The sequence below is a fragment of the Tachysurus vachellii genome, chromosome 21 (genome assembly GCF_030014155.1).
Source record: "Tachysurus vachellii isolate PV-2020 chromosome 21, HZAU_Pvac_v1, whole genome shotgun sequence".
In the NCBI taxonomy this organism is placed as follows: Eukaryota; Metazoa; Chordata; class Actinopteri; order Siluriformes; family Bagridae; genus Tachysurus; species Tachysurus vachellii.
The window spans coordinates 9,496,629-9,517,246 of NC_083480.1; the positions used below are offsets into that span (position 1 = coordinate 9,496,629).

The 20,618-nt window shown below is 38.6% G+C and overlaps 1 protein-coding gene across 1 annotated transcript in view; it reads left to right on the plus strand.

Annotated features, from left to right (window-relative positions):
* csmd2 (CUB and Sushi multiple domains 2) overlaps positions 1-20,618 on the plus strand; it is a 250,762-nt gene that overhangs the window by 180,188 nt on the left and 49,956 nt on the right. Inside the window, exons 34-42 of the mRNA XM_060897641.1 lie at positions 175-299; positions 4,087-4,183; positions 6,399-6,503; positions 6,820-6,938; positions 7,214-7,283; positions 9,407-9,523; positions 10,658-10,867; positions 12,027-12,215; positions 16,361-16,538. Of these exons, the coding sequence (XP_060753624.1) occupies positions 175-299; positions 4,087-4,183; positions 6,399-6,503; positions 6,820-6,938; positions 7,214-7,283; positions 9,407-9,523; positions 10,658-10,867; positions 12,027-12,215; positions 16,361-16,538 (1,210 nt within the window). The remainder of the gene's footprint in view (positions 1-174; positions 300-4,086; positions 4,184-6,398; positions 6,504-6,819; positions 6,939-7,213; positions 7,284-9,406; positions 9,524-10,657; positions 10,868-12,026; positions 12,216-16,360; positions 16,539-20,618) is intronic.

A 20,618-nucleotide genomic window follows, 5' to 3' on the forward strand; every position in this document is an offset into this window, starting at 1 on the left:
GGTACACTGTGCACTGCTCTGCACACACAGTCATAACACTGATACTACAGATGCTTACCTGTGCGCTCCACTGCAGTTGCCAGATGTTTTGCCATGGGATCTCCAGCAGAGAAGCCAGTACCTGTGTGTTGTTTCTGCGTTTACTTATAATGACTTTTTTTTGTTGTATTTCAGTTCCCTGTGGGGGAAATCTGACCCAGCGTACAGGCACCATTCTGTCTCCTGGTTACCCTGAGCCCTATCTGAACAGCTTGAGCTGTGTGTGGAAAATCACTGTCCCCGAGGGATCGGGGATACAGGTACATCCCTTTACAAAGAACAATACGTCCCAAGCTTTCAATCAAAAAAAAAAAAAATGGAAATGAGATCTTGTCAGACTCAGATATTAGTAATTTTTCAGCTTTGGGTGTGAAAGATGTTGTGGTCCATTTTGATTTGGCCGTACCTTATCAAGCCTGTCTACTCGGCAGCCATCTTGGCAGTGCTCCCAAGCACTTATTTCTAGTCATATAAGACCAAGCTCCTATCTGCTTTAAAGCTGAGAGACCTATAAATCTGAAGCCTATAGTGTAAATAATAAATATGCTCTACACGACTTTAGTAACCCAAAACATATTTTTCACGTTGCTTAGACTCTGTGTATGTGCATAACAAGCAGGGCAAATACTTGATGGCACTTGATTAAGAGCTAAGTGTGTCATTAAATGAGAAAGTAGGCTGAATCCCAAATGGTATCCTGCTCCATGCACATACAGTGTGTTCACTACATGGTGCAACAAAATGGCTTCTACAACCAATGTAGTGCACTACGGCCACTAGGAAGCCATGAAGGATGTGCAGTAACCGCATTGAATTAATTATAATTTCTATTACAATTTACAAATATTTGCAAACAATTACAAGACTGCAAATGTTAGTTAGACTGAATGAATGACGTGTCTCCAATTAGTGTCTGTATTTGTATCCGTTTAGAACACATTACCTGTTTAATCAGAGTAATGTATTTATACTTTATTACATAAAAAGGGACTAAAAGCCTAAAACCAGGGTTTACTGAGGCACAGATTACTAACACTTATGTAACCTAGACCAGCTAATGAAAGTTAAGTTAGCAAACACAAAATTTCTTTTACCAGTTACAGCTCACTCTGATTTTGTGAAGCAACTTTGTCTGTTTTAGTCCTTCCATCCACAAAGTTATAAACTTGTGGTAGCCTAGTGGTTAAGGTGTTGGACTACCGACCAGAAGGGCATGAGTTCAAATCCCAGGTTTACCAAGCTGCCACTGCTGGGGCCCTGAGCAAGGCCCTTAACCCTTAACTGCTCAGTTGTATGAATTGAAATAAAATTGTAAGTCACTCTGGATAAGGGTGTCTGCTAAATGCTGTAAAATGTATAAACAAATTTATAGAAATATCTAACGCTAGAACAGTGATTATAATTAGTTTGTCTAGCACAGAGTTAGAAAATCACAGAGTATCTCATATCCTGGTAGCGTTCATCAGTGTTCAAAATGTCTATCAGTTGTTTTTCTTCATAAAGGACTGTTTTCAATGGCCTTTTCGAGTAAATGCTGTGACCCTGCAAGTGGCTGTCATGGTCATTTCCACACTTGAAGTGCCGATTCAGAATGGACCACAGCTACAGAAACAATAAATATATTTGTCTCCATTTAGGAATTTCATACTGAGTGCAATGCCATATTTCCGTTTTTTTTTTGTTTGTTTGTTTGTTTGTTTTGTTTTTTTTCTTCAGCTTTCTTTTTACTTCACTGCAAGTTATGAAAGTGTAAAATCTCACAGACGAGGTACAGATGTCCTTCATTCGAGGATTTCAACCAGTATCTCTAAAGCCCTTAATTCCTGCCGTCATGCTTCATAAGTCTGTCCAATATTGCCTCTGTGGCACCTTCAGTTTGGCTATAAAGTGTTTTTTGATCTTTCTTTGCAGCCTGGCTAACTCATTTATCCCCTCCACAAAACATTTACCCCCTTGCCTGGATTATCTATAATGTGAAACACTGTTACTTGCTCATCTTCGTCACATACCGATGTGCGTAAGAGAAAACAAACTCCAGCTACTGTTGGATTGGTGGATATTTGCTCCAGTACTGTGTGGGGGGGAAAAGGCACATTTTTCATTTACACACTATCAACGTATAACAGCAGCCCTTAAGGTCCAGTTATGTACCTATTTATTAAAGTGACTTTTATGTACACCGAGTCCTCTAGCTCTTCTAAATAAAAGTGACAAAGTAAACATTCATACATTTAATCTTGATATTGTGCGTCACACAGAACGATGGTGCAGATTGGAAATGTTTTTGAGCAAGTACTGGTACAGACCTAAGAACATCCTGTACCCAGATTCAAAGGCTTCTGTTTTTTTTTTTTAAAACCGTCTGTGTGGAATGTTGTTATATTTACAGCAAAATAACAAAAAGCACTGACTCTCAGTAGCACAATCAAGTATCTTAACGTTTCTTCACACATGAGCTTTAAAACGAACTTCATGTTAATTTACAGATAATTTTCAGCTGAAAACACATTACAGCATGCTTTTATAGCAACTGGGTCTATGTAAGAAGTCTTTATTAACAAGCTCAAAAGTTTTATTTCCCATTGGCATTTTCAAGTTCATTTAAATATGCTTTAATAAGGTATATAATAACACATGCATATCTTATGCCTTGTTTGAAAAAATGCAGGAAAAGGTTAGAAAAGCTCAACAATCTGTGCAGGTACAGCGAAGAGTTGGTGGGATCAGGAAAACAGCTCAATACAGAAATTATAGGTCTTGGACAGAGTTGAAAATGAGGATAAATCATTTTAAAGTGTTAAGGAATATTATCATCAACAGCGAAAGCATTGTTCAGAAATAAGTAACACACAAGGACACTTCCTAAGAACGGAGGAGAAATAAACTGTCCGTGATTTGCAAATAAATCAAGCAGTAGACATGAAAAAGTATTTAAAGGCACATTCATTTTTCTCGCTGTTAATACGGTATATTATTTGAAACATTATTTTGTTGAAGGTGTGCAAACAGTTTTACTTAACTACGTACTGTTCGTAGGAGGTCTGCATCCTTTACCACATTGTATATCGAACAGGAAAGTACGAAACATGTAGAGTCCGTAGTCCTCGTAGAGACTGGTGAGGACTGGAGGAAAGTGAGGGGTTAAGCAGTAAGAGAGATTGGAAGTGAAATGCAGGCAGTCTGATGGAGTAGAAGATGTTAGTGAGTGACAGGAATGGATGTGAGGTGATATGAAAAAGGTAAGGAAGGCCATCTGAGCTCAGCTTGACCTCAGTGTTGCCTGTCTGCAAAAAGGATCTTTCTTTTTTGTTCAGCCAGTCATATGGGTCTAATGCTGAAGATAAGACATGGTGCAATGTTGAAATGCTACAGCGTGTTCCAAGAACGATGATATTCTGATAATAGTTTTTTTTATTAACAAATTATTATTATTATTATTATTATTATTATTATTATTATTATTATTATTATTGTTATTATTTATTTATTTATTTATTTATTTATATTTTTTTTAATTCATAAATGTTTTATATGTGACACCCATATCCCCACCCTGCCAAATATAATATAATAAAATATGTGTATTTTTCTATGCTCTGTAGGTAGATTGTGGAAAAAACCCCATATAGAACACTTCTCACATTAAAGCGTTTCATTTGACTAGCACAAATAAACAAAAACAGCATTTTACTACAGACCGATGAAACATGACAATATCCCAGAGGTAGTCACAGCAATGCCAGTGTGTCTGTTTTTTTAGTCAGTTTGAGGGTGAGGTGAAAATAGATACCTGCCAAAATATTTACTGGGCTGCACATTGACAGTTCAGTGAGTGAAAAGACTGGCTTCTTTCGAGGTTATGCAATGCAGGAAGAGGAAGGAATCTGTTTTTAGATTTCAAGAGCTCTCAGTATGCGGTTTAAAGCTATTTGTCTGTCATCTCACCCAAAACTTTTCCGCTTCACACTGAGAGCTGTGAGTCATCCTCCAATTAGCTGATGCTCCATGCTAACGGAACCTGAGTGTGTTCACTATTGTCTCTGGCAGATCCAGGTGATCAGCTTTGTGACTGAGCAGAACTGGGACTCGCTGGAGGTGTTTGACGGGGGTGACAACACTGACGCCATGCTGGGGAGCTTCTCAGGTAGACCTCTCCTTCAGCATGCTGGCTTATTTATTATTTATTGCCAAGCTCGAAAATGGTCTATAGCTGAAATGAGATAACTGTTCATTTCTAATGTTGGCAATATTCAATAGTGTAAAATTCAACTTTTCTTTTATTGCCATTTGACAGCAATTATCTAGGAAGCTCAGTGGCAAAATTTAAATTATATTAAGTGCTGACTGCCAGGCATTTACCTTTTAAATCCTTAGAATATTATTCAGTTATTCATATTAAGCGATAATATTTAGGAACTGAATTGAGCTACTCAGTAATAAAGTAAGATGAACAGAAATGTTACAAGAATAAGGAACGTTGTGTATGTATGGACCTATCTAAAGGTTATGGGAATTGAAGAGGTCAAGTAGTGCATTTGTTAGGAGATAAAATAAAACTGCTACTGCATTATGAAAGGATACAAGAAGTGTACTGTAGTAGGAAAAGACCCAGGGTTACACCCCTGATGCTGATTATTGTTTAACATGTGTTTAATTAATCTTAGACAAAGCAGTTTTCCAACTATTGCATTTTTTTTATTTATTATTGAATGACACAATATACATTTTAGCCATAGTTAAAAAAATAATAATAATAAAGTTAATTTTCATGACATCCCTCTCAGCATGCAGCACAATTGCCAGCATGACAAACAGTACAGTGCATTTTGTTAATGTTTCACACTGTTGTTGTGTTCTGTAGTTGCTTTGTTACCTGAGTGTGTTCACCTGTACTGTGTTTAGCCCTTAATACAGTATGTTTGTCTATGTGTACCATATTTTTTGGGTCTCTGCTTGTTAAGGCAAAGCTTCTCATTCTGAACAATCAGATTTGAGTATTCAACACACTGGTCAATAATCATGTTACATTATTATAGGTAAACAATAAATTAGCTAACGTACTATTCTCTTTGTTTGTATAGTATGTGTATGCTTAGTTAGAACTGGTTCATGATAACAAGAGCATTACTTACTATTTAGTTAACACAATGTAAATGTTAACAAACTAGTCAAAATATAGTTATAATATAAAGTATTTAAAAAAGTTTTTTTTGTTTGTATGTAAATACGTCATTTGTTAAGAGTAATTAGGATTTGTTTATTGTTTTAAATTGAATACAACCTTGGACAAATGTTAGAAATACCCCAGGGAGATGTGTAAATAATACATCTCCAATTATATAAAGGAAGAAGAAGGGAGGGTAGATTCAGCCTTGAGGGTCTGAACAGAGTTCTTCCATCTTCTTCTTCTTCTTCTTCCATCTTCTTCTTCTTCCTCTTCTTCTTCTCTTTCTTCTTCTTCTCTTTCTTTTACTTCTTCTTCTTCTTCTTCTTCTTCTTCTCTTTCTTCTTCTCTTTCTTCTTCTTCTTCTTCTTCTTCTTCTTCTTCTTCTTCTTCTTCTTCTTCTTCTTCTTCTTTTTCCATCTTCTTCTTCCATCTTCTTCTTCTTCTTCTTCTTCTTCTTCTTCTTCTTCTTCTTCTTCTTCTTCTTCTTCTTCCATCTTCTTCTTCTTCTTCTTTTTCTTCTTCTTCTTCTCTTTCTTCTTCTTCTTCTTCTTCTTCTTCTTCTTCTTCTTCTTCTTCTTCTTCTTCTTCTTTCTTCTTCTTTTTCTTTTGGCCTGAACAAATTGTAACAAGAGTTTAAAAAGCATAAAGAATTATAAGTGTACATGTGTTTCTGACATTTTCAACAACTAAAACTACATGTAAAGCAAAATAAGGCATTTTACACCAGTGGTTTGCTGATGGATCCTGGGACTCATAATAAATAAGTCTGAGATTTTTTTATACTGATAAATATAAAATATTGACTGGTCACTTAAATGTATGGCTTGCTTTACTATAATCGTCAATTACTCTGAAACTGTTTTAGACTTGAAACTAACACGTCCTGTCTGTGAAAAGTTTGAATAAGAAAATTTTAACTCTATGGCAAACTAATTTGTACTCAAATTAAATATGGGATTCCAGAGAATTTATTTCACACTTATATGAGTAACTGTCTATAAAATATATGCAAATGTCTGCCTTAAATGTTAAACATGAAATAAACAAATATTTGGCATCAATCAATATTTTTAATTCACAATTAGATATTTGTTAGCCATAACTTGTGAGGCAGTTGTTTCTCAGAATTGTCCCAATGTGCTATGCAAATAATGTTCTTAAAGTAAGGACATATTTTACTCTTTCTCTCTAGGAACCTCAGTGCCAGGACTTTTGAACAGTACATCCAACCAGCTGTACCTGCACTTCTTCTCAGATATCAGCGTGTCAGCGGCCGGCTTCAGGCTAGAATACAAGAGTAAGAGCAGAGAGCGTTCTTAGCCTTATCTCTCCCACATGTCTGTAATACAGGAGAGCAGATACTCTGAATAAAAGGCCATCTAATCTAATCATCTAATCATCACATCAGCAAACTGTTGCTATCTATCTATCTATCTATCTATCTATCTATCTATCTATCTATCTATCTATCTATCTATCTATCTATCTATCTATCTATCTATCTATCTATCTATCTGTGTGTGATAATATACAATTTGTTAAATATAACCTACATAAATGCTATATGGTAATTTCTTAATCTCACAGTAATATGTCTTCCTTTCCTCTTCCAGCGGTGTCCCTCACAAGCTGTCCTGAACCTGTTATACCTATGAATGGTTTTAAAGTGGGGGAGCGTTTACAGATGAACAATGTCGTGTCTTTCCAGTGTGATCCTGGATATACTTTACAGGTGAGCCGGCTAAGTGTTTACCACTCGATACATAGCCACTCAACAGCAGCATTTCTGAAGCTCTGTGTGATGCTTTGAGGGCTTGGCTTTGAGGCTCACTTTGAGGCTCACTTCTTTTTTCTCTATGGCCAGAAAATGAGATCAAAGCTCTGTTTAATGTGCACGCTAAGCAAGACCTAAATTACAATGCAGTGAAAATGAGCTGGTGTTAATAAACTAACGGATTGATCAACAAATGATTAAATCCTTTCATTGTCATGCCTTTTTCTTGGCAGGGAGTGTCACATATCACCTGCATGCCAGGAACAGTGCGGCGCTGGAATTATCCTCCACCACTCTGCATTGGTATGAAACCGTTTTCTTACCTCATGTTTAAACCCCTCAGTCAAAAATAGTTTATACTACTTCCATATGCTTATTTGAGGATGATAAACAGAGCACAAGGGTGGGGGGCACGGTGGCTTAGTGGTTAGCACGTTTGCCTCACACCTCCAGGGTAGGGGTTCGAGTCCTGCCTCCGCCTTGTGTGTGTGGAGTTTGCATGTTCTCCCCGTGCCTCAGGGGTTTCCTCCGGGTACTCCGGTTTCCTCACCCGGTCCAAAGACATGCATGGTAGGTTGATTGGCATCTCTGGAAAATTGTCCGTAGTGTGTGAATGTGTGTGTGCCCTGCGATGGGTTGGCACTCCGTCAAGGGTGTATCCTGCCTTGATGCCCGATGACGCCTGAGATAGGCACAGGCTCCCCGTGACCCGAGGTAGTTCGGATAAGCGGTAGAAAATGAATGAATGAATGAAACAGAGCACAAGTGATACAAGTGATAATGTGTTTTTTGCAGTAATTTGAGCTATAACGATGTTCTCAGACTCATCTTTATCATTCTTCTTTCTGTTATTTAAATTTCTCACCTTATTTTGTTACCACCCAATAGCTTTGTAATTCGTTCTGACTTTTTGTATTTCTCTATCCGCTTTGAGACAATGTCCATTGTTATAAGCACTTTACAAATGAAATTTAATTGAATTATTTCACCAGCTTTTCTATAAATATTTTGCAGCAGGAGGCAATATAAATACAAACATGATTAATTTTAACAATGAGTTGTTGTTCTTTTGTCTGCTCCGGGGTCACCGCAACGGATCATCATGTCCGCACATTTGAATTTGGCACAGGTTTTACACTGGATGCCCTTTCTGACGCAACCCTTCCATTTTATCTAGGCTTGGGCCCGGCGCTGAGAGTTAACTCTTCGGTGGCTGTATTAGCTGAAACCTGGGCCACTGGACCACCAGGAGGCTTAATGACAAATTAATGATTAAATAAAAAATGTGTGCCATTGCTGGGCTTACTGCTAACTTCCATCCACCAAAGATTCCATCATTATAAATGTATCGCTCTCATGTCAAGATGGTTGCACCATTGTTGTCTCTTAACTTTCTCCACTTTCACTCACTCAGAAGTTGCTAAATCCTGGTGGTCTGTGGTTCGGCTGTGAGGTATTCATTAAGATCCCCTGGATTGATAAATGGAAGTTCTTCCAATAAAGCACTCTTCATGCAAACATGTTTGTACCGACAGACAGACAGCTTCTGACAGTAAAGAGTTTATTGCTTTTGCTGCCATCTGTCTGATTCAAATGGAAGCCGTCCAGTAGTTTAGAAGTGTTCGGTTGCATGGTGACAGACATGCCATTAAAGGGCCCTCAAGGCCACACATCTATCAGTCAGCTCTCAGGTGGGACCTTTTGCACCGCAATAACAACATCAAGGCCTTGCACAACAGTAAACACTAATCAAACCATGTCCGTTATAGATACAGCTCCACTACACTGCATGAGTGAATTTGTGTGTGTGTATTAAAGATAAAGCCAGAGAGAAGAGGAAACATGAATGCCATGTCACAATCGCTGTGCATGGCTTTTGACAAACATGAGTAATAGCTGTGACCTACTCTGTACTAATTAGTTCCGTCTCGCACTACGATTGGCGGAACTGCTGGAGAGAGCCGTAGCTCACACCGGCATAAGCATTTTCCTGAGAGCTTCTGATTGTCCAGACATGCGGAACAGTTTGAGCTTTTCTGTTCTCCATGAGGGATCATGGGTTGTATTTACAGAGCCTTGCCAAGGCTTTTATCAACGGGATGTTGGACTCAATCGATGGGTTAGACACAGAACGCTAAGAGAATGGTGTGGGAAGGTGTTGGACTCTCCCAAAAGAAACAGGAAAACAGGTTTGAAATCAAAGCTACAAAGCAGCTTGAGGCTTTTGATGCCTTTGAAATGTCAGCTAGCACAAATAAAGGAAAAGTATGAGCACTTCTGTAAAAAGCTGTAAAAAGAGGTGATAGAGGCTAAGACAACACAAGAGCATGTCACTTCAGACTTCTGTTCCACATGCAAAGTGTTTTTTTTTTTTTTTTGCATATTCCCCAGATGCATTTTTTTTCTCTTGTCCTCCATTCTTGCAGCACAGTGTGGTGGGATCAGAGAAGAGATGGAAGGAACCATCCTGAGTCCTGGTTTCCCTGGAAACTACCCTAGCAACAGCGACTGCACTTGGAGGATCTACTTACCAGTCGGCTATGGTAAGGACAAGGATACTGAACGCAATCAATGTAATCCTGTTTGGAAATTTAAAAGAAGTTATTTGAAACAACTTTTTTTTTTTAATGGTTGTACATTTGTTAAGTAAAACTTCAGCCAGAAACACATTCAAATTGAAATCCTATTGATGTATTTAGCCATGAGATGTAATGGCCATGCAAAGTTATTTGACTCTAGTAGAGTTACAAAGGCATTCAATAGCAGAAAAACATGTATTCAACCACGAGGGTCAGGTTTCCATGATTTGATATTAAAAACAAAAGCACAAGAGCTTCTTTTTCACTCATCGCTTTCCAGTGGCCTTCAATGCCATTGTAATAATAACTTAAATGTAGATATAGTGATGACAGTAAAGAGCTGATTCAAAGTTCCAGAATGCAATGTGGTATAGTTATGGCACAGACTATCAACAGGCAGTCAAGCAGCATTGTGGGTAGTGCAAGAAACTATTGCTGAACCCTTTCTACCAATATAACGTTCTTTCCATTCAGTATAAACAAGTGATGTATTTTTATTGCCTCAAGTCTGATATAAAATTAGCCAGGACACGGTTGTCATTCAGTGCGAGAAGTTTTTACCTCTGTAGATAACCTTAAACAAAATTTATGGGGGTTTAAAATAGCACCTTCCAATTTTACATGCTTATGAATAAGCACTTGGGGCATCTCAGAGAGCAGAAATGGGTTTGATATCTCCATTTACTTTGAAGATACAAACATTTATGTGAAAAAAATACTGTTTTTTTTTTCTTCTGTTTTCTCTTTTGCCTTTATTGCGCTAGCTAAAAACAGAAATACTTCTAAAACAACTTCCTTAAAGCCCAAAGTGTCTACTTTAATATGAGCCATTAACCACCACTGTGGAGTGTGGCATCACAAAGAAATTCAGTGCAGAACATGTGCACCACCAAAACAGGCACAAATGAATTTTTTGGCCTCTGGTAAAAAGATTTAAAGCTAGATATTTTAAGAAAGAACAAAGGATACTTTAAGGATTGAAGAAAATGAAATCAAACTAGCTTAGCAATCTGTTGCAATCTTGTGCAATATTAGGAACTAGTCATATGAAAGTGCTAATTATTACTACTTCTAACATTGTGTGTTTATTTTAAACAGGAGCCCACATACAGTTTCTTAATTTCTCAACCGAGGCCAACCATGATTTTCTGGAGATCAGGAACGGCCCTTTTGACACTAGCACTGTGATTGGACGATTCAGTGGGCAGGATGTCCCGGCATCTCTTCTAACAACATCCCATGAAACCACAGTGTACTTCCACAGTGATCATTCCCAGAATAAACCAGGATTCAGATTTGATTATCAAGGTAAAAATGTGTGAATATCTTGAGCTCCAAGTTAAATCATCATACATTATAAAGCGTAAATCTGTACATCGAAAAAAAGGCTAAGGGTGTTATATTTATCGCAGTGCTCCATCAAAGCCAGCAGGATTACATCATTGTAGTCCAACAGCATCCAAAAACACTCCCAATAAGGAAATTAATTAAATGCCATTGTTATTTATATTCTTCCTTAATCAGTTACTTACAGTTACAGACCTCATTTTATAAAGCTGTAAAAATTTAGTGAACCTGAATTGCTTCCCTCAGATATGTAGTCTGTGAGGCTCATGACTTATAAGAAGGAATGTGAAATTAAACTTTATCTCAGAAAGGGCAACTGTAATCGGTGCTGGAATAAACATTTGCAGAATTGAAAAGCGCTATCAATATTTACATAATTATGAGAACATCATCATATAAATCAGACTTCATATTCAGCGCATGGCTTATTGCACACTAAAGATGCTTTGATCCATTGAAATCAATTTCCCTAGTCAGATTTCTATCCCTGGCTTGTCTCTCACCCTTGCATTGAGCATTTGGCATTTTAAAATTAAATTGGTTGTGGTGGGTGTGTGCAGGATTTTTTTTAACATGAAGTAGGAATCAGATCAGCCTCTGATATTTTTTTTTTCTCCGTGAAATGTCATTAAGGAGCGCTATTAAAACGAAGTCAGAATGCCGATACAAAGAACCACCGAGTGACCTTAGATTTTGTTAAGTCAAATTTATGTGCAGTCCAGAAGAATTCCAGTTGCTTTTCGAGGTGATCTTTCTATGACCTTTCTGAGCCTGGAGTCAGAGCCAAAATGGTTCATTACCTGTGTGTAACGCTATTTAAAAGCCTCGGTCACCCTGTCCATCTCAGCCTTGTGAAAACTTTAGACTGAATTGTACTTTTTTTTGAGAAAAAAAAAAAGTCATTAAACTTCCTGTACAGTCAGTCCCAACAGTTTATCAAAATAAATAAATAAATAAATCTGCTGTGTCTTTATTGTGTCTAGAGCCTGAGCGCATATCGATCTTGACCGCAATCACAAAAACATTATTATAGGCTTACCCGTCCAGTCTTGGACTCTGACAAGCTGTTTTTGATCAACTTCTGAGATTGGTTTTATGTCTGTTTGTCTTTGTTCTTTAGCCTATGAGCTCCAAGAATGTTCAGACCCCGAGCCTTTTCACCATGGCGTAGTGGTGGGTGCTGGGTATAATGTAGGCCAGTCCATCTCCTTCGAGTGTTACCCAGGATATCAGCTAATGGGTCAGTCCATTCTCACCTGCCAACACGGTACAACCCGCACCTGGGATCATCCCTTTCCTCGGTGTGAAGGTACAGTACATTCAGCTTTTAATAGTAATGTTCAGATGTGATTGTAAATACCGTTTCTGCTTTAGTTGTCAGATTGGAGTAGGTTGAATTTGCATCATTTAAGTAAGAATATTTCATTTGAAATATATATTAAATGTATATTTTACAGCCCATATATGTAAATCTGAATATTTAAAATCCTGCGAGTTAGAATGAAGGTAGCACATTGCTGTGAGGTCTATTTATATACATATATTCATATTTAAAACCACAGGATGTAAGATTCTGGAATTTTGGGAGCAAAATGCAATTGCAAGCTAGATTTCATAATGCAGGCTGTACTGCACTATTCCTCCGGTGCTTTCTCTGCTGTTGTTCTAGTTAGAATCGAGAGAATCACACAAACAAACTGTACGCACACAATAAACCGTTGAAACATTAGGCAGAATGTGATGCAACCGTGTTAAGTAGCTTGATTCAAACCAGCATACAGAATTAGATAGCATAGCTATAGCATTGTTTTCATCAAAAGGTTTATCATGTTTATGGCAGACGCTCTTATTCAGAGCAGCTTACATTTAACTGCTTCTGTGACTTGAACTCATGACCTTGGGATCAGTAGTCCAACACCTTAACCAATGAGCTACCATGTCCCATTAGAGCACAGCACCTCATAATGTCCTATTAGAGTGCAGCAACTCATAACTATTGATTTAGGATTGTGTTATCAGTTTACCTTCTTGATAAATTGCATAAAAGTATGAAGTATGTCTATAAAGACTTACAAACATGGTGGGCAGTGGTGGCTCAACTGGTTAAGGTTCTTGGTTGTTGATCGGAGGATCGGGGTTCAAGGCCCAGCACAGCCAAGCTGCCACTGCTGGGCCCTTGAGCAAGGCCCTCAACCCACAGGGGTGCTGTATCATAGCTGCCCCTGCACTCTGACCCCAACCTCCTCAGTTGGGGTATGTGAAGAAAAGAATTCCACTGTGTATATGAGGCGCTAATAAAGGCTTCTGTGCCCCGTTCTATTCTATTTAAAATATTATGTTGAATCCATGCTGACTTAACCACCTATGTGACAGATAAGCCTGTGTTATGACACCTGTGTTATGCCTAACTTACACTGGAATGCTGTAATCATATTTATGTGTCATTTATGTGTCACTGAGTTTTAACATTTTTACTTTTATTTTTACAATTTTTAGAACATTCCACAATATCATAACCTTTTCCTGACAAAATAATCTAAACATCAGTACCGAAATAATCAAAACAACCCCTCTGCTAAGATGAAATTAAACCTTGTTGTCATGAAGCGCTTGTTCAGGATTCATGCAGCCATATGATCACTGCTCTTAAGGAAATAGTATGGCTCTTATGAGTCTTTTGGTGCATATAACTGCATAGTAGTAGAGTAATGATTCCCAGGGCTCCAGGGAATCCATAAATAAAAAACCACTATATTTTGCTACAGTCACATCAGCAGCTTTTTTTTGGACGAAACAGGAAGATGCTGCATGCACTGAGATACTAGTGCAGGACCTCAAGGCATGCTGGAATGACTGAGTGCTTACAAAGCAAAAGCAAGTTTTAAAAGAGCAGACGGATGCTTTTCAATGTCAACACACAGTCAAGTATACTGTCCGGCCATTTTCTGCCCCAGCGGGTACATTTTTTACACATTTTCCCAGTAGTGAGATACCATTACTGTACTCTTATTATTCTGATTGTTATTTATTTCATTTATTCCCCTGACAATGTATCTCTACACCTTTTTTTTACTGTAATATAAATTTAGATCTTAGCTTATTTAATGGGGGCACGGTGGCTTAGTGGTTAGCACGTTCGCCTCACACCTCCACGGTTGGGGGTTCGATTCCCGCCTTCACCTTGTGTGTGTGGAGTTTGCATGTTCTCCCCGTGCCTCGGGGGTTTCCTCCGGGTACTCCGGTTTCCTCCTCCGGGTCCAAAGACATGCATGGTAGGTTGATTGGCATATCTGGAAAATTGTCTGTAGTGTGTGATTGAGAGTGTGTGTGTGCCCTGCGATGGGTTGGCACTCCATCCAGGGTGTATCCTACCTTGATGCCCAATGACGCGTGAGATAGGCAAAGGCTCCCCGTGACCCGAGGTAGTTTGGATAAGCGGTAGAAAATGAGAGAGTGAGTGAGTTTATTTACTAGTGTATATTAAGCCACATCCAACATCCAGGGTGAAATATTTGTTAACACTGAAAAAAATGATCAGCAATGTGATTGTCACTAAACACAATAACCACACATCATAAAAGAATTCTTTTGGAGTCAGACTAAGAATGGATGCTGATGTGAAGAGTTAACCAGAAGCTGATTTAGTCCTTAAACCAAAGGCAGCCAGTGACAAGTTTTGGAAGTTTCTGAAATTGTTTGTATTAAATCTTTTTGTATTAAAAGTGCGACACTTGTTTGTCTAGAATCCACCAATCCTGAATGCATAAATAAACAAAAGCCACCAATAGGAGGCCACGAGGATGATGTGAAACACACAGGAGAGCTCTACGGAAACTGAGAAATGTAAATGAAGTATGTTAATGGACAGAAAGGGAGAAAAGCCCGAATCGTGCTGATTGACAGCATGAGCAGATTGTAGACATTTTCTTTAATTGTAGGTCTATCATTAGACCTACCGATTATACTGACACGGAGAGCACGTTATCGTAGTATTTAATAGAACTCGGCTACGAATTTATTAAGATCAACTCATTCAGGCTGACAAGTAGTAATCTTAAAAGAGTCTAAGTCACATTTAACTTTTACCATTATGCAATATATTCAACAGGATCTTTTGTTCAAGAGCATCTTACTTCATGCATCGGAAAGAAAGTTGACGCTTGCTTTAGGATTTCTGTAGGTTTGTTACTTGCTCTTTTAGTCCTGGATGTCCCTAGTGTGCTCAAAAGGAAACTGGAAAGAAGTTGTATGACACTCAGACATCTAAACCTAAACTTTTTCTTTTTCCATTACTTAGAAAAGGTTGCAGTATTTATCACTGGACAAATCAATAGCAATTGGCACAGTTTGTGCATGATTGCATTTCACCCTTGGTCTTTGCGTATTGATCAGAAACATACTGAAAATGCTTAGAGAGCACTTAAGAAGAAAGTGACATTTTTTGATAGCTGCTAGAAGTCACCGTAAGCCATCTCTTGTCATTTTTACAGTCTCTCGTTCTCTCTCTCTGTCAGACTTTGATGGACACATCTCCTTACATGCTCTCCATAATAGATTAGATTCAGGACTTTCTCCGTGTGTGCTGTCATGTACCTCACTTCTTCTACTGCTCATGAGAATTGTGATCAATGTTCACCACATTCACACCTGTCTACACCCTCTCCTGCATGCCTTTCCTCTTCCTCTATCCTCTCCTCTTCCAATGACTCAGTCACCAAATTTAGCAAGTCGCTTTCCTGTAACTCTGGCTTCTTCCCTCTCCTCTACACAGCCTTGAACTGGTCAATAGAATCACTGCACGTTTCTGCTCAGTAGTCTGATGTACTTTTGATCAATGCCCTGATCAATACTTCATTTAACAGGCGAGGCAAAGGGCATGAGCATGCTGCATTAGGAATTAACAAAGAATTTATAAAAAGAAGTCAAATGAGATGAGGTTATTTAGGCACAGGAAACTGGTACATTCTTTAAAGAATCCAGGTCCTGCTTTCAATGTGTGTTAAATCAAACTGCTCAGGTCAGTAGGATTTAATTTCAGACAGGCTAGGAATATTCAAACGCTGGAAAAGTGCAGTGTGGATTTAGGCAGTGTTTATTACTGTGCAGTTGGAAATGGGGCGCGAGCAGAAAAAGGAAACGAGCCCTGTCTTAGCCATGTTCTGTTGCCCGATGGGTATGTGTTTAAGGCGGTATCTATGTCACACCACCACTCTCTTGGTTCTCCTGTCCCCTGGATAAGGTTATTCTCTTATCTCCCTGGAACATACCCAGACCTAGCATGCTAACAGGCTTTCTTACTTAATCCTAGGTCACAGTGAGTCACATTAGAGGAAGAGTAAAAAAAAAAAAAAAAAGGGAAGACTCCCATTTTACTCTGATTCCCCTTGGAATTTGGTATTGTGGAATTTCTTATTCATACTGTCTTATTAATTTTATTTTCCTCTTCCCTGGTAGCACCCTGTGGAGGGAGTATTGCATCAGACAACGGAACCATATTTTCTCCTGGCTATCCGGACGAGTACCCGAGCTCTGCAGACTGCACATGGCTAATCACGGTTGCCCCTGGATTGGGAGTGCGCCTTAATTTCACCCTGCTGCAAGTTCACGGGCCCCATGACTTCATTACTGTTTGGTGAGCTAGCTGCTGGGGACAGGCAACTCTCTCAGCCATGTTCTGTGCTTGCTTTAAAAACGTTTTGTACTAGAACCAGACAATGTTATAACACAGCGCACAGCTCTGATCAGTTAGTGATGTCATGTCCATAACAGTTTTCTCTATCTTGCTTATTGCTGGTACAAACTAAGCCAGCATTATGTGGCATAATCATCATCTACACCAATCAACAATCCGTACAAGCTATAATTTCCTCCATGACAATAAATTGGGTTTGAAAGGCTGGTAAGGAATGTTTGGGTCTCCTTAGCTAATTCTAGTGCTACAATTTCCATGGTCTTTTTCTTTTTTTGTGCTTTAATGGGTTGCTGGACAAGTGAGCAGCCAAAGCTTAAGTTCAGTGGATAATTCATCTCCATCACAGCTTCTCTATTTGTATTGTCGAAAGTTTCAAGAACATCTGTCTCTGTGGCAATATCACATGTTTAACCTCTGAGATTCTCTGAGACAGGTTATTAGTGCCTTCTTGCAGTCTTAAGGCATGACAGTGTACCATCCAAGTCATATATTGGTCAGGTGACGTTGATTTTTCTATGAAATCTGCTCTGACTGTAGTGCTGTCTGAAATAAAAATGAAAGGCTTATACAAACCCGATTCCAAAAAAGTTGGGACACTGTACAGATATGAATATAATGATGTGAATATATATAACCAGAATGCAATGATGTGGAAGTTTCAAATTTCAATATTTTATTCAGAATACAACGTAGATGACATATCGAATGTTTAAACTGAGAAAATGTATCATTTTAAGAGAAAAATAAGTTGATTTTAAATTTCATGGCATCAACACATCTCAAAAAGGTTGGAACAAGGCCATGTTTACCACTGTGTGACATCCCCTCTTCTTTTTTATAACAGTCTGCAAATGTCTTGGGACTGAGGAGACAAGTTGCTCAAGTTTAGGAATAGGAATGTTGTCCCATTCTTGTCTAATACAGGCTTCTAGTTGCTCAACTGTCTTAGGTCTTCTTTGTCGCATCTTCCTTTTTATGATGCGCCAAATTTTTTCTATGGGTGAAAGTTCTGGACTGCAGGCTGGTCATTTCAGTACCTGGATCCTTCTTCTACGCAGCCATGATGTTGTAATTGATGCAGTATGTGGTCTGGCATTGTCATGTTGGAAAATGCAAGGTCTTCCCTGAAAGAGACGACGTCTGGATGGGAGCGTATGTTGTTCTAGAACTTGGATATACCTTTCAGCATTGATGGTGCCTTTCCAGATGTGTAAGTTGCCCATGCCACACGCACTCATACAACCCCATACCATCAGAGATGCAGGCTTCTGAACTGAGCGCTGATAACAACTTGGGTTGTCCTTGTCCTCTTTAGTCCGGATGACATGGCGTCCCAGTTTTCCAAAAAGAACTTCAAATTTTGATTCGTCTGACCACAGAACAGTTTTCCACTTTGCTACAGTCCATTTTGAATAAGCCTTGGCCCAGAGAAAACACCTGCGCTTCTGGATCATGTTTAGATATGGCTTCTTTTTTAACCTATAGAGTTTTAGCCGGCAACGACAAATGGCACAGTGAATTGTGTTCACCGAGAATGTATTCTGGAAGTATTCCTGAGCCCATGTTGTGATTTCCATTACAGTAGCATTCCTGTATGTGATGCAGTGCCGTCTAAGGGCCCAAACATCACGGGCATCCAGTATGGTTTTCCGGCCTTGACCCTTGAACAGAGATTGTTCCAGAATCTTTGGATGATATAATGTACTGTAGATGATGATAACTTCAAACTCTTTGCAATTTTTCTCTGAGAAACTCCTTTCTGATATTGCTCCACTATTTTTCACCGCATCATCGGGGGAATTGGTGATCCTCTGCCCATCTTGACTTCTGACAGATGCTGCCACTCTAAGAGGCTCTTTTTATACCTAATCATGTTGCCAATTGACCTAATAATTTGCAAACCGGTCCTCCAGCTGTTCCTTATATGTGTAGCTCTCATGAAATCCAAAATGAGCCAATATTTGGCATAACATTTCAGAATGTCTCTCAACATTTGATATGTTATCTATATTCTATTGTGAATAAAATATAAGTTTATGAGATTTGTAAATTATTGCATTCCGTTTTTATTCACAATTTGTACAGTGTCCCAACTTTTTTGGAATCGGGTTTGTACCTTCAAAAGGAGTTATATGGCGGACAAAAAAGTCCACAGAATCTAAACCTAATATTAAACAGGTTGATCATATGCTGTAATCATGCAATATTGCACAAGCTGTATACTAAATACTGGTCTAGCTTTGATTCTGTGTGGAGTCAAGTATAACTGGTGTCTACAACAGTGCTATGGCCAAATGTTCTGTTTATTTTTGCTATTTTAGTTTTTATTTCTTGTTGAACGTGTTTCTTTGTCTTTTCCGTCTTATTCTGACTAGATTCCATAGTTAATGTCAAACGCTGTAATCATGAAAAGTGTCATTTGCCATTGCTTTCTGAACATGTTGCTAACGACACTGTAGTAACCGTTTGGAACTAGGAAGTGGAGTTTTATTTGGTGAGCACAGACACAAACAGTGACACATCGCACTGTTGTAGTATTAAATATGAGCACTCTTGGAACGCTGCTCAACCAATGAAATTAGTAGACTGGAACTAACTGGTGTACAATGGTTGATATGAGACAGCTTTTGTAAGGAAACATTTATGAGAGCATTTTTATTGTCTTATTAACTTCAAGCTAAAGTGAAAAAGAGTAGCACCAATCTAATGATGAGTAGTTCTGCAGACACCTGACTATCAGAACCATATGTTGGTCTTCCTGAAAAACTGTTGGAATAGAGTTGTAGCAAGCAATTGTCTAGAATATTTTTGTGTACTGTAACAACAAGATTTGCCTTCTCTTTGAGCTCAGTGGCCTAACTGAAGCATGTCCCAGCATGACAATGCTCCTGTGCACAAAGTGAGATCCTTGAAGACATTGTTTGCTAACGTTGAAGTGGAAGAACACATGTGACCTCCACAGAGCCATGATCCTATCCCCTCTAAACACATTTGGGAAGAACTGCACCATGCACCTTTTAGCCCCACATTAGTACTCACCGGTGCTTTTATGCCTGAATGAGCAAAAAGCCCTACCACCATACTCCAAAAACAAGTAAAAGGTCTTCCCAGAGAAGTGGAGGTTATTATTATAGGAACTTAACAGCTTTGAAATGGGATGTTCAGGAAGCCAAAATTTACGTGATAAAAGAAAAAGTTATAATAGACACCAGCATCAACCATTTTTCTTAGAAATGTTCCACAATGTTAAATGTAAGTGTAAATGGTAAAGACTAACTGTATGTATTGTCTTAAAAAATATATGTCTTAAAAAAATACAATAATCTACAGATGGCCATTCATTAAAACATTAAATCATTAAAAATGGCTGTGGTAGCAAAATTAAACACTGCTACACTATCAATGATCATTTTCCTTTAAGAGTAAGGGACAATATCTGTTTGTTTGTTTGTTTGTTTGTTTGTTTATTAACCCAGGAAGCATTGGCCCTCATTTGATTAATCTTGCTTTTCCAGAGTACATTATCAATACAATGCCCTTGTAGTACCTCAATGTAGGACAGCATTTAGTCATGTTTACAACAAACTAAGGTGTGATGTAATTAAATGTCCTTTTCTGAGTGTTGAAAGTGTTGGTAAGACAGCCAGGGAAAAGCTTGATCCTGGCAGCATGAATGCTGCAGCCACACAGCAATCCTCCAGCCAGAAAGGCTCTTCTGAATGCACAGTAGAGAGTGTAATCTCTAGCACACACTCAGAGAGACACCAACAGATGGTTTTTAAACTGACTGACTGTAGTTGAAATTGAGATCGGGAAATGGCCAAATTGCCCCAGCTGCATGGAGAGATGTGAAAGATAGGAGTAAGTTCCTAAAGTAATTCAGCGCTCCATTCTAGCCAGCAGGAGCCAAGATTGAGAATTCGGAGGCTATAGAGCATACTCCCACAACGTACAGCCGTTAATCTGCAGAGGAATTTATGTGGCTGGATATGAACTCCATTTATAAAAATGTTATATATC